We start from the raw sequence: 15,958 nt of genomic DNA on the forward strand, positions 1-15,958 counted from the left end.
AAAGTGCTTCGAATACTGCAATTTTGTTAAGCTTAATTCATTCTACAAATCCAAGTGAAATGTATTTTACAACTTCTTCGTTCCTCCGCTTAAACGAGATACTGAAAATCAATTTTCATGTTGACATTGCTGGTCTACGATGACAAGGCGATTCTGTGAATTCGAGAAACAATTATGTAGATTAAATTCTTAGATGGAGATAAACTTAAATCGAAATTTACATACCTCATTTTCCTTATTTAAAGAAAGGATCTGTAGCCGAATGTTAAAATCGGCATCGTATTTTCTCAAGCAAAATTGTTTTTGGAAAAGATAGTTTTATGAGTTATATCTATGGCTTGTTCAATATATTGAAATATGCATTGGACAAACCATATAAAATGATATTTAAATAATTAATATTAGTATTGCCGATCATGTTATAATTGAAAAAAATGAAAGAAAAATCAAGCTATTTCCTGCATATACTATACCAGGTGCCAGGTATTTACTGGCATAAATAAATAGGCTATTATAAATACTCTACATCTAAACTTCTTAAGGCACTTAACATTTCACCTTTATCCCGGGTAAGCTGAAGTTGGGATCAGATTCAATTTTAAAAATTTTCAACGAATACTAATTCGGAACTTCGCGAGCGATAGCGATGAAAGGAAAATATAACTTAAAACAGCTTTTATTGCCTTTAATGTCTTAAAGTTTCGGAGTAAGGGTAACTAAACGAATTTCTAGACACTAAATACACTTTTATGAAAAAAACGAGGCACTTACAACATTGTAACGAAATCTAAGGGTTCTGTTAATCACATAAAGTTCCTATAGAATGTATGTAATATTGGTTTTAATGTATGGTATCACTGATATAAATAAATATAAACATCCCTGATACCGTATCAGGGATGTTTATATTTATTTTACTATATGTTCCTTTTTCAAGCTTATTTTAAAGTAGTTATTATATGTATAAGTTATCACTTTTTCATTTGGGAGAAACGTTTTTATTTTTAAGAACTTGGTTCTGAAAGCATACGATCGAGACAAATAATTAGTGGAATTTATTCAAAGGTTTTATTAATCAATTTGTAATTAGTAAGAATAAAAATTATAAAAAGCTGAATTTTGTAGTTATTGAAGATGTACTTTGTTTCAATAACGTTTCTTTGAATTCAGAGCTTTTAAAGATAATTAAAATGGACTAAAATTAAAAGTTTTAATTTCTTTACACATGGCTGACTTGGAATTACCAACCTAACTTTTGGGAGACCCGTTACTCTCCCTAATTTTGAAATTAACATAAATTATGTTCTTCTATTTTAATTTAATATATAAAACCTTAATTTAAAGTCTTTGTTCTAACAAAAAGTATAATATATTAGGACCAGCATCCCCATTTATTTTTCTTTCTTGCGCATAATCCCATATCTCTAATTTCGGCACACACGTGACACGACCCGGACATCCAAAGTAATTATTGCTAATGCTTATAATACATTAATTTCCTACTTTATCCTCTATGTGAGGAAGTTATTTTTACCTTTTCCTTACAAGTTATTCTCTATAAGAGTGTACCGACAGAAAAAATCTTTCACTTTTACCTACAAGACAATTTCTACTGTTGTAAAATATATTGTTATGTGTTTATTTTACCCATAATTATACAATTATCGCAATCGTCATCCAGTTCAATCATATTTAAATATTTAACCATCAAACATTACCATAAACATACAATAATTAAATACCGCTTACACAATACGAGTCATAATACTGGGATGTAGACCATGTCATATTGCATACACGTTTTCAATATTGAGAGGAGATTAATAAAAGATATTAAAAGCTACGTCTTCAGTATTTGTATCAAAATGCTGACCCAGTTTCTTGGTTTAGATGTGAAATAATGAATGGCAAAGAGAAAGCCGCAATTTACTGGAATACAGAGATATAAGTTATGAAGTTTCAGCATTAAATTATAACTCTGCGAAAACTGCTAATAATACAGAGGTAAGAATAAATTTGCGGAAACAGAACATAGTTAATTACATGATTTTATTTTAGCCTGATTTGTTCATAAAATATTTGAATTTTAATTATAATTAAGTAAAAAAAGAGCGCGTGTGCCGAGCAAACGTGTCAGAAGTGAAACTTGTTTGGCAAGATTCAAATATACAAAATTCGTCATGTAATTTTACTCTCAACGCGACTAAAGAAGAAAACTTAAGCTTCAAAAAGTGAAAACATTGAAGAATAGTTTACATATGGACAATGTAAAGCCATACCTCAAGCTTATTGTTAATTTGATTTCCATATAACAAAGAGTCGTATAAATGTATATCCGTTTACTCGTTCGTTCATGTATGAAATAAGGTATTGTTAGGTAATAACATTACGCTCATATCCCTCGAAGGGGTATGTGGAGTGGTAAACGTAAATCTACATTTTAAGGTTTAATACCCACATAAAAGTGGGTGAACCAAATAATACGAGATAATGTTTTAACCAGCGATCTGATGCTATAATAAGCATAAAGATTTTTATATAAATCTATTCTAAATGGAATTTATAAGTCGTAAATATTAGGTATAGAGATATTCAGTGCAATTTTATCAAAATGACTTCGCTACTTTAGATAAATGGAAGCGAAATGAAGATGATTACGAATTACGACATAATTTAAATAAGAAGAAAGATTCGCAAAATGTATTGCTAAGTGTAAAGCATTAGAGCTGGATAGATTCATCTATTCTTCATATTATATAGGCAAGTGTATCGTTTTTTTTAAATATATCGTTTTTAAATATAGAAACCTAAACGACTATTTAGGCTTCGCATGTTTATCAGTTCACGTAGATTGCGATGCCCGTGTCCACAAGGCAGCTTATTGTAAAAAGTTTGGTTTCCACTAGTTTTGTACAGCAAAGATGCCTTTCACGTTTATTGCAACGGTCCATTTTTTTCTGACTTTAGAAAATTAGTACCCACCACTTTACATTAATTATAGATGGAGGCATTAAGTTTAGGTCTGCCCTGCAGAGACCCTGCATACTTTAATTAACGCAAGGAGTAGGCTGGTTCGTTATCATAATTTGTGTGTATTAGGTATTGAGTAAAAAACGTTATCCCATGTCTGTAAACTGGATGACGTAGTAAGAGAAATGGCAAAAAAGAGAACGAGCAAACGGCTCCGTAATTAATGACTGCACGCTACAAAAAGTCATGAGTCTTTTTGGAAATACGAAATAAACGTTAGGTGTAGCTCAGGATGAAAAAACTACCCATAGGTATGTTTGATTTAACGATCTTTATTCACCATGTATGCAGTAACAGTTAATTCTTCACTATATAATAATCTCCTTACATAAGGTAAAAACTCATAGGTAAATCAGCAAGACGTTTTATAATTATATTTTTCAGTATGTTGTAGCTATGTCATGACTTTCTTGTTTCTATTGTTTCTGATCTAGTTTAACGAATCCTTCTCCCATGATAGATAGACATGATATCACACAGGTAGTAAAATGTTCTTCTCTTTCTTGATTATTAGAAAGAAAGAAAGAAAGAAAAAACATTATATTACAATATTATGTATTTCTCTCTCTCTTTATGTACTAAACTCCCAACAGTCAGTCAGTTAGAACGTTAGAAAAAGGCAGCGTTATACAGAGTTACATAAAACTACAAGTAAATAGAGGAGGCAAATTTCTACAGGGGCAATTGCGTGGTAGCTAAATGCCGCGTTAGAAGTTAAGGCCGGGTGGATGGTTATTATTGTATGTCTTTATTACCCTTAAGTTCTCAGGGAACTATAATGCAAACGAAAATTATTTTACAAAAACAGAGTGGAAATTTTTTCAGCAATTAATATTGAATAAAGGTATTCAATTTTTATTTAATCAAGATACAATTTGTGTAATTCGTCTCCAAAAATAAAAAAGTAAATATTTATTTAACCGCAGTTACAATAAATGCATTGTTACATTTTTGCTACTACACTACTCGTACTATAATATAATTATCTACGCGTAAATGTTTATGCAATCAAAATTGACCGCTAAACGGATTGGAACCTTGCGAAGTCAAGGCGAGAAACCTGACAAGTTTTAATAAAAAGTACGCAGTTTATTTGATTTTCTTTTAAACCGATGAAAGATTTCACTGCTTAATGATTCAGAGCTGTTTAACAAGTTTGTTCAAAGTATTTGCTTAGGGTGTGGCGTCTATTTAAATCTGTGTGATTTTATGCCAGAATATTTAAAAAATTTTACTTTGTCAACATAACAATAAAAATTTGCTTTTTTTTGCAATAATGTCACATATTCTAGTAAAAGGTAATATTTAACTGAGACCATGGACGTATAAAAAAAGACGGACGCCATATTACGAACAAACAACGTGAAGCCACCGTAGTAAGCTAGCGATCGTGTAAAGACAATGAACACGCACACACTCTCACCATAGTAAGCTAGTCGGCCGCCATTACGTCGTGAACTACCGACTGATTAACTGCTTCACTGTTTCACAAAAAATATTTAAAATGCCGTCTTGCGTGGTTAAATGGTGTTGCAACAGTACAATTTTAAATAACAAAACACAAGGGATTACATTCCACAGGGAAGCAAGTTATTTCTTTTATGTTTTAATGACAAAATTATTACGGCAAAATTTATAGAAAAAAATACAGCCGCCATTGTCATTAAGACAACTGTTGCCATGGCAACATGGCACACACACATGGATGTTTCGCCGCCATTACTAGGCTTCACTCAATGTTTAGGGGATATACCGTCCGTCTTTTTTTATACGTCCATGACTGAGACTATTAGGTTAAACTTTAAATAAAATTTAAATTATTTAAATTATAATAATTATTCATTAGTTACTATTATACTACTTAAATTCTAAAACCTTTTGTAGGTTTGTTAATTTAAGTTTGTTGATAAAGTTCCTTACTATATTTTAGAAGTCCTGTCAAATCGTACTTTCTCCGAAAGTTACCTTTATTTTCTCCACAATATTGTATTAGTATTAACGGTTCAATGTAAACTTAAATTAAACCAGACATATTTATTTAAATTAACGACAACGAAATAGACATCGTCAAACCTATATTAAAGAACAGTAATATCGGTTTCTCCTCTAAGGTACTAATGACCATACCTTTCTTTCCAGGCGAGGTGCAGTTGCTCTTGTTGGATGGTGATTTGGTTTCGGCGGCGGCCATTTTCTCCTTCTCTGACGACATGCTTACGCGCAATCACCCGTAAACCACCGTACTTAAGCGACTGCTTTCATAACTACCAAAAAGATTCAATTTTAACACACCAACCGCTCCCACGAAATACTCTAGATAATAACCGATAATCGACAACTCATGAGTTATATTGGCAAATATCCAAACTTATTGACATTCGTGAACTGTTTTAAAATCAATGGTAAAAAAATCAAACACGGATACGTAGAGTAAATATTATTTTGCGTTCTTTTAATCTTTGCGGTCGCATGGTACTCGATTTTAAACACGTTAGCGGTGATTCATGGACTTATTGAGAATTGACATAGAAATTAAAGTGCTCCATAAATATTTATTATTTAAAATGACACGTGATTGAATAAACTTTTGTTAATTTAATATAACGGCGCTGAAAATTGTGGATCATGGAGGTGTTTCTAAACACAGTTATAAAGTTACAACTATTATGGGACCTTCGCTAACAGGTTAGCGGAACCCTTTAGTTGCTTAGGGTTTAGTTAGAAAGGGTACCGGATTTATAATTACACTAGTTATTAGCAATATTTATTAAATATGATTAAAATAACATGATAGCATTAAAGATCATTGTATTAAATAGCTTTGGAAAGAGATGAAGCCGATTTAAATTTAGTATAGATTTAATTTTGTTCGATCTTACTAGGTATAATAATTTGAAAAGAAATCCTATTTTTTAAATCTTTCTATTTAAGAAGCCAGTTATTTATAAGCGTGTATCGGAATATTTCTATTTAAAGACTATGAATTGTAACAAAGTCACTTATAAAATGACTTTCATAAAGGCCTTCAGCGATACCGAAGTCCGACATTGTATAGCCGTTAATACGGTAAAGTTAGTTTCCAAATTTACTTTCAATATAGTATGAGAACAAAGAGATTATCTCGCCAGTCAGATAAGCCGGATTCTCCTTTATTAATAACAAGGCGGAATGGATACTGGTAACCGGGTTTTCTCTTGTAAAACACAGGCTTTGCAGTAAGTATGAACAATTTTTTGCTCAGACCTAACGCTTGGGAGATTTTTTAGGACATTAGGATAATTTATCAGTGACAAATCTGTCATTAGCAAATTAAAAAGTTTTTGTCAAGTTAACGTACAAATTAGTTTTCATAGAAAAGTGTTTTTTGGAAGCGTAATTTTTATCGAATTTTAGGTTATGTCATGTTTTTTTTACAGTGAAGAGTTTTTAAATTTTACTTTTTAAGAGACATAAATAGTTTGAAATAATTGAATGTAAAATATGTCAATTAAATATGTATGCTATGGGTTTTGTTTATCATATGTAGCACATACCTATATGTATTTTTATATAGCTCGAATGAGATGTTTGAATTGATAAAATCTGTTAATTAGGCATATAATAGTTTTTTGTATAATTTAAAACAATCTATTAGAATTATAGAAGTTAGTTCTTTTTGGTATCTAAGTTTTTAATTAGAATATTTTTTTGGTCGTAACTTTTTAAAAGCAATTTCTTTCTATAGTGCTTTTTACTTTAAAGTTTTTGTTCCTTAAATAGCTTGTTATATAAATGTTACATTTTACAATGAGTACAGTGAATAGATTTATTCAAGCTTTCGCCTATTTAATTAATTTTTTTAAAACAGGTGCATTCATTAAGTTCATCTTTGTCTAGAGAAGTATAACACTAATACACGAACAACTTGATTTTACTATAACATGGACTGAGTATGTGGATTAAGTTATTTATTATAAGTAGGTATGGCATTTTTATTAATCTATGTTTTATATTATAATTATGTATATATACATGAATGTGATGTGTGATATGTGATGACGTTTAGATTAGAAATATTGTATTGTTTATATTATTCTCTTTTCTTATATAATATACCTATTATTTAATTAGACTTTTAACATCGATTATTTCTTTCATTTTATCTTAATAAATAATATCATATGGCTATGTAAAATATGATAAAAATAGAAGAGACAGAGGAAACATAATTAAAACAATAAATAGTATGAAAAGTTTTAATGGACAATGAATAAAAACAATTTTATTGAATGCGGAACAATAATATTTCAATGTCGTTAATAATAAATGTCAATAATAACACCAGGCGACTGCGGCTGAATAAAAATCGTCGAGATGATTGCAAGAGAAAATGAACTCTATGCAAAAGAAACAAATTCCATTTTCAATTAAAATAATGCATCTCGTTACGGCGCGAAAGCGCGGATACTCGCAAAGGGTTGATGAGAGCTATCGACATTAATGATTTCAATATGATACTCGACAGAGAACGGTGAAAGTAAAGAGGTCATGCAATGGAAACTGAAAGTTCGGTCACGAGCACATAACCTAGGTGTTACCGGTTACGTAAGCGCGGTATAACCTGGCGGGGGTTCGGGTAGCGGTTGGTAGTGCGAACTGCGAGCGGTCGCGGCGCGGCGTGCGTAGCGCGACCAGAGCGCGCGCGGTGCGGAGACGCGCTCTACTTCGCTCGCTCGTCCCGGGAGGAATCGATGCGGGCGGCGGGCGGCAGCGGAGTGCTGCACCGGGAGGCTGCGCGGCCCCGCGCCCCCGCGCCCCGCGCCGCCCGGCCCGCGCCCCTCGCCCGCGCACGCGCACGCAGCTCCCGGGGCCGCCCGCGAGACGCCGCGCGCCCGACGCCGGCCCCGCTCCCCACCACGCTGATTTACGATACTACAGCTTTATATCCTATTCTTTATCTCGAATGACCGCAATGTTTGAGCTACGGTTCAATTTATTTCTATGTTCTAACGATGATTTGCTTAATAATTATGCAACGACAGATGTACCTTAATCTGGATTTATCAAAGTTGCAAAGTATGACCTAGTTTCGCATGTCCTATTGAAATTTTTTATACACGAGTAAATTCAATGATAATGTTACTCTTTCATGATAGCTACGTTAAATGAAACCAGACGACCAGTTCAAGTAATAACTCTTGTATTTATATTTTTATCTCAATAAATCGGTAATAAATCACACTGAAAATTTTTGAAATGTTCAATATGCATGAATAATGAACCTTGAATAAATAATAAACGGGTGCATATATTAATATTAAACTGAAGAAGACGTCTTAAACAATATAAAGGCTTGCGATGAACACGAAGACATAATTTCCCTGGCAGCGGCCTATCTTGATGTCCCACCCTGAATAATTATCTGAAGGCTCGTGATGTGTTTGTTTAACATAAGATAAGGCTGATTTGTATCTTGAGAATAATAAGGTAGGTATATCCCTTCTAAGGGCAGGTTGTAGAATATAAGATTCATTTGGTTGCTAGTCCTCTTAACTTAGTTTAATAGAAATCAGAGAGTCAAATCTCTGTCTCTCTGTTTGCCACACGGTAATATTGTACTTTATTTATTCTTTATTGTACATATACAAAACAGAAATAAGCTATACTTTAATTAGACACAATCAAAACATACGTACTAAAAGGCGGCCTTATTGCTCAAAAGCATTCTCTTTCAGGCAGCCCGATTGGTAAGGAATGTATGCTAAAACGGTATATCCGAGTGTGGGATGGGTTATAAAAAATATTTGAGGGAATGTGGACAAATATTTTTAGGAGCTTTGCAGTCAAATGGTTAAAACATCATAATTTTTTTATGGCTGTTGTCCATTGTTTGAATGTCTCTAATATTTTACAAAATTATAGTTTATACTTAATAAAATATTTAAAGTTTAAGAATAAAAATATTCTTGTAAGAACGTGATCATTAATAAGAGACTGATCGAAAAAAGAATTTATTGACAAGTGAAATTCAATTTGGACTTGAAAATTGTAAGAATAAATTAAATATTAAAATAAATTCATACAATTAGATGGAATATATTTAAAAATAATTATATAATCTGAAGAAACACATCGAATGTAATCTTTCAAACCAGAAAGTTAAGTACTCTACCACAGTACGATTTTCTTAATAGTAGTAAAATGTGAACTACCGGAGTAGAAATAATGAGTAGATTTCTACCTATCTATAGAACATTGATAATGAGCAGTAATTCCAATCTCTTGGGATGGACTCAATTAGATTATAGATTTTAGCCATAACATAATACGTTTTACTTTACTTTGTATTTCTCCGACTAAAAATGTTTTGTATTCTGTCGATCAGTTGCTGCTTTTGGATAATTTCAATGATTGTAAATATTATAACAAGTTATATAATATGATTATGTATAACGAAATTGCTGGCGTTGCTGAGAGACGTATCAAGTAAAAGTATCATAAGATAAAAAATATCACGAAATTTCATGCGAAAAATAAAATTAGACGTGGATGGTTTAACTTAATACTGACTCGGAGCATTTTTATGAGCACATAGCAGTAAATTTGTAGGTCAAGTGTGTGAGGGAGTTGTGAAAATTTGATCTATCATCGATAACACATTTGTTAAATTATGATTTATTTGTTTTGTATGTGTTTGTTTATAAACTAATTATATTGACCGACCCGCGAAGGCGCAAAAAAAACCGAAATTTACTTATTAATAATTTATTGTAAAAAAATTACATTATAAATTATTCCTAACTTAAACTATGTCCCTCCCGTTCAATGTTGGAACAAAGAGTGCTCGTCGTCCACGGCGGAGCAGCTACAGCGTCGCGGAGGCGATGATTGCTGCAACACTCTCTGGAATCGCAGGTGTGCGCGATGTCGCAATTGCTAACAGGTGCAAGTCCTTCTTGGGTGGCCCCATGCATCCTCTAATAGTTAAGGCGTGTACATAACACCTCCCTCCTGAAGTTCAGCGATTATTGGCGGGCAAGGCTCGTTAATATCGCTGAAATTTCACACTCCGCCGATTGGTGTTCTATTTCTTCTTTTTGATTATCTTGAACACTCGTATGCTTTAATGTAGGCACTCATTTTTGGATCTATGATGGTTCAGCTTGTCCTCACATAGATACTCTAGGCCAGACTTCGGGCATTCTGCCTCCATGTACATAAAACTCTCGTCGTGAATTGCCACAAAAGGATAGGGTGGAATTAGGACTTTACTATCTTTATTGGGAACTATGGATAATTTAAATAATTCAAAGGTAGTATGAAGGACAACCGGGAACGTAAAAACTATAACTACCTATATTTCTATATATTCTCTATAATTAACTTGAAGGATTTGCTCTTTGCCATAAAATTTGTGTAATTTATTTAACATTACTATCAAATTCTGGCAAAAGTCTAAGTGCATTAAAAATTTTATCCAAATCTGACATTTTAAATATCTGTACTACCATTAGGAATACTTATATTAAACTTTATTAAATTTATTAACTTCGTTAGATTAAAAAAAATACTTAATAATCTTTACTTAATATATTTAAATTTAAATTATAAAATGAATTAAATGGTAAAATTCGAAATTCAATTCATAATTAATTAATATTTGAACTTATTAATCTTTTATCAACGTAATATAGATTTATATTTGAATTTTACAATTGATTTTATAAAATTCGAAAATTAATTCGTGATGAATTAATATTTAAACTTATTAATCTATATTTGAATTTTACAAGTGATTTTGTAAAATTCGAAAATTAATTCGCGATGAATTAATTTTAAACCTACGCACTACAGTTCCTCGGTTCCCGTGAATGGGTAATCTAGGAAAACTTACAAATCTAAGAATGGCAAGTCACTAAGAGAATTAGTGTACTTACAGGATTTAAATTTCGGCCTTTCTTGCAGTATCAATGTTCGGATACCCTTCGCGTTGCGGTGGCCAATGGTGTAGGTTCTGGATCCCCGTCGTCGTCCCTCCGATGGAATAGCGATACTCGATGCTTGTAGTTTCGCGTTCCGAGAGACGGCTCTCAAGGATTATCCTACCGGCTGCGCCAATTATATTGACCGACCCGCGAAGGCGCAAAAAAAAACCGAAATTTACTTATTAATAATTTATTGTAAAAAAATTACATTATAAATTATTCCTAACTTAAACTATGTCCCTCCCGTTCAATGTTGGAACAAAGAGTGCTCGTCGTCCACGGCGGAGCAGCTACAGCGTCGCGGAGGCGATGATTGCTGCAACACTCTCTGGAATCGCAGGTGTGCGCGATGTCGCAATTGCTAACAGGTGCAAGTCCTTCTTGGGTGGCCCCATGCATCCTCTAATAGTTAAGGCGTGTACATAACAAACTGTTCAATATAATGGAAATAAAGAACATATGTTTTATGATACATAATATGTAAAATAGATTCGTTGTTTCTTCAACCTGTTTGTTATAATTAATGGACACAGTGTGTTCATTAATTATAACTGTGTAACTAATTGTGATTTTAAAATTTGTCAACACAATATTGTTGTTAAATTACGATTTTTAATGAAATAAAAACCTTTTTTTATCATGCAAAAGTTCAAATCATATAAGAAAGATGGTTTGTAGATTTGTTTAAGATAATTCGATCGACGATGATGCATTAACGCCTGCGTTAGTTTATTATAACATTTTATTACTTATAGTTTTCTGTGAAACTATCTAACTGCGTTTGCGTACCTATATAACGAAGTTAGAACGGAGCAGAGCTCAGGATATCATGGCTAATCTGCACAATGACTGAGTTATCATTAATCTCGGAGGCACGCATTATAAGCATTTACAATATGCAAATTAATCAGTGATAGATAACGTAATGGCTATGATAATAGCAAACAATTGTCTCTCGTGATTAAGGTATGGATCGTCATGGCTAGTTGCTCTTAACGGTGGGTAAATGATCTTGTAGTTAAGCTACTTACGACGCGGTCGGTGTTTAGATGGATGACCGCTTTATTTAGTATTTACATGAAAGTAAGTACTACTTAGATACTACTCGTGGCTGAGACTGTGCACTTACAATGTCAGAATTTCGATTTGAAGGCTATGTTATACGGTTGTTGTCAGGTCAAATAGATTAGCATGTGACCACTTGTTATGAGAAAAACATAATGGACTTTATGTACTAAATTACACATCGATTAGAAGCGGATTAAAAAATAAATCTGGTGTAAAATCTGTTCCACATACTACTCTATAAGTACGTTTTCTTGTGTAATTCCTAAATTAAAAACGTATTTTAAAATCCAAGGTTGAAGAGAAAAGTCATTAAAAATCAACGGGTGAAAATAATATAATGTTTCTGCTCTGCCTCCCTAGATAATAGCAGTAAGTTAGACGCGGGCGGAAGTTAAATTGTTGGTCGTTTAGTCTCGCCAGTCGGTACACAGGTACGTATATATCATGAAATTGAAGGTATAGTTAGGAATTACTGGGATATTAAAGTTCTGGCGGTTTAAAACGTTGGGTGCGTGAAATATTGCCAGTTTTATGGTACGTACCGTTGTTTATTGCTTTTTGGAATTAGATGCTCTAAATAATATTGTATATTATTTGTAGAATGTTTTAATTAATAGGTAAAATTAATCATTGGCTTTGTAACTTTCAATGTTTCTAAAAATTCAATACGTTCGTGCACCGATCAATACAGATATATTTATTTGCATAAAATTCCTAATCCTGTTTGTTTTTGAGCCGTGTGTGATGAAATTTCTTCGAAAATCCTTCTCAAATCAAGTACATATATACAGTGAGATTGCTTTCCGTATTTCTCAGGAATCAAAACTTGAGAGATAGGATAGTTTAAACATGTAGGTACCACGGGCGAAGCCGGGGCGGACCGCTAGTTTAAGTAAATGTAGTTTGAGTTTGTAAATGGCCGAATATGCATTGAGACAAAGGTCTCATTATAAAATAAATGTTAAAGTGTGATTGATTATTCGAAGTGTCTGCCATGTATCATATAGTTTAATTAAATTAGCACGGTTTAAGCATAGTGTAACATGTCGGCGGCGTACAGCAAACAGCTGACGCTTCCTGCCTCTACTAATTATCCGGCACGTACAAACAGACGCTCGTCACTAAGCTTTAAGGCGTTAGAATAGTTTATTACTTATACCATTTCATACATGGGAGAATTGAGGTACATTATTTTACATATTGGCGTGATTTTTAATATTCCGGAATCCATACTAATATTATAAATGCGAAAGTAACTCTGTCTGTCTGTCTGTTACTCAATCACGCCTTAACTACTGAACCAATTTGCATGAAATTTGGTATGGAGATATTTTGATACCCGAGAAAGGACATAGGCTACCTTTTATTGCGAAATATGTACCACGGGCGAAGCCGGGGCGGACCTCTAGTATCTTATAATATGTATATTATTGTAAGACGTTTTAAGCAGTTACATATTTAAATGCTTTTTAAATCACAATGCCGTATGAATATTGATGACTAAATGTTGTTTAAAAATGCAGTTTAATAAGTTCTAATATCATAAATATAAAAGTATGGACGGATTAAGGTTTAATATTTCCATTTTGCCCATACCTAGCTTTTAAAATAGCTCTTCAATAATATAAACGAGTGAAAATTTCAGCTTTTATGTAGCGGATAGAGCCATTATTTAATACGATTACTAATGCAGTATTTCAGTACAGCACTGTTGGATTATGCTATTTTACACCAAGTCTATAAGTGGATATAGCTTCCATTAAAATATTCCCGGAAAATCTCATTTAGATATTGTTTGAAGCTGCGCGTAAGTAACAAAATAACTGAACTTTTTGCTGAGTTTTCGGGATTTTTACAAGCTTGTGTGTGTTTATTCTTTACGTTCAAAGGTGTTATTTTAGATGGCACAGAATAATCAAGCTCATCGTAAAATAAAATACGAGGAAAACCTAAATATCACACAAAGCCGTGAATCTTACCCAATAAGTATGAAACCGAAATGAGGATGTCGTTTTTGTTACGAATAAGATATGTTTTTCTTTAGTTGAATTTTATTTAGGTATATATTTTTTTGCTAAATCTTGCTATTCCTATGATAGTCAAAACAAAAATTAGATTTATGTGATATATGCTATAAATATATTTATTTAGGAGGATGCTCCTGCGTTCATACTATTACTATTCTATAACTAGCTGCGCTCCGCGGTTTCACCCGCGGGGGAGGCGGAGGCTTCTGTTGGTCTTAGCGTGCTGATATATAGCCTATAAGCCTCTAGGCTCGATGAATGGGCTATCTAACACCGAAAGAATTTTTCAAATCAGACAAGTAGTTCTTGATATTAGCGCGTTCAAAAAAACAAACCAACTCTTCAGCTTTATGATATTAAGTATAGATATTAGGATTATTATAGATATGACATAAAAATAGAATATGACATAATACTAATAATAATAATTTAGAATTCCCTTATTTTCCTCCATAGCAAATATTTGAGTATAGTTAGTATGCGTCTCGGCGTTAAATTGGTCGTGCTACGAGCTCGTAGCAGCTCTACGCGTTAGCAAAATGTATAAAATAAAGTGACCCACACTTCGACCGTCTTGGAGATACACTGTATCATTAATAAATTTAACGTCGCGTCGTCGAGAAATATAAATTACTTTAGGATGTGAACGAAATAGTTCTTGACACGAAGTTCAAAGCAATTTCTTACAAAAGGATATACTATTATGGACTATCACGCAATCTATAGGTAATGACGGGTAAGATGTTAGAAAACTTTTCTTTCTTAATAATAAGACAGAAATAGAAACTATAACAGTGAAGACATTAACATATAATTAGTCTTGTTAATATCACGAGGTTACTTTACTTTATCGATCTGCGATATAAATTCAAATTCAAATTCAAATTAATTTATTTGCCAAAAAAACATAGTATACAATATACATAGATGTGTTAACGATTGAGTTCCAGCATGTTAAGCCGTTATTAACAGCATGCAAATTATGTCACTTAATTATAAATTAAAATATAAAGTAACGGGTAGTTGATTGCAAAGTAAACTTAATTTTATAATTATGAATAACTATGTAAATCTTAGATATAACTGAAAAAGAACTAAGTAGTTAATGAGAATTTTTGCTGCATTTTAGTATTATAAATTTCTGCATTATGAGGAAGTGAACAATCAGCTTTCCTTTCTTAACGAGTTCAAGGCATTTTTTCCAAGTTAATCGCGTTTAAATGAGTGAGTTGCAGTTCTGATAAGATGTAGACCGAAGCAAAAAAATCCCTAATATTTTGAAAAAAATGTTGTTAATGAAAGATTTACTATTAAGGACTAGGGACGATTAAATACCTACTTATTACGAAATTTCAAGACTTTCATATTAGCACATTTTCTGCCCTGCACCAAAATTTATAATTTAGAACGTATAATTTTCGCACATCTCGCAAGATTTTAAAATAACATCACGCGATCTATACATAATTAAGGTCAGCATTTTCTCATATTATTATCGAGTAGGTGTTCGTTTCACAAAGCGAAACGTGGATCGGTAAAAGGCACTTCTTTGGTGGTTCAGCATTAGATTAAAATTCTTTTTAACTTTTAAGTATCCATGTTGTAAAGGGCCCTCGTCTTGGGGGACTGGAAATTTGAAGGCATCATCTTGACCTACGAGAGAAAGTCAACGAGACAAAAAAAATATCAGATGTATTTTCTACATTTTTGTCTTTGTTCGCGCTCGTGTCGATATAAAGGTAATGATAATAATGTTTGTTTATTATATTAAATTTAAGCTTATGAACATATATATAATTATCTTCACAACAAAATCAGTTGATGATAACGTAGATCCTCATAAGAAGGAAACATTGTTTTTTACTAGAA

At 32.6% G+C, this 15,958-nt stretch overlaps 1 protein-coding gene across 3 annotated transcripts in view; it reads right to left on the reverse strand.

Moving 5' to 3' along the window:
- The window catches only part of kcc (solute carrier family 12 member kcc), a 270,331-nt gene that overhangs the window by 27,238 nt on the left and 227,135 nt on the right, over positions 1 to 15,958 (reverse strand). Inside the window, exon 1 of one of the 3 annotated variants that reach the window (XM_090103125.1) lies at positions 5,158 to 5,254. The exons of the other annotated variants lie outside the window; for them this stretch is intronic. Within the exon in view, the coding sequence (XP_089959251.1) occupies positions 5,158 to 5,242 (85 nt within the window). The 5' untranslated portion in view covers positions 5,243 to 5,254. Of the gene's footprint in view, positions 1 to 5,157; positions 5,255 to 15,958 lie in introns of those variants that run through there. 3 annotated transcript variants of the gene reach the window in all.

The sequence above is a fragment of the Colias eurytheme genome, chromosome 6 (assembly GCF_061535395.1).
Source record: "Colias eurytheme isolate Ceu_HAF_F1 chromosome 6, ilColEury1 Martin Lab GWU primary, whole genome shotgun sequence".
NCBI classification, from domain to species: Eukaryota; Metazoa; Arthropoda; class Insecta; order Lepidoptera; family Pieridae; genus Colias; species Colias eurytheme.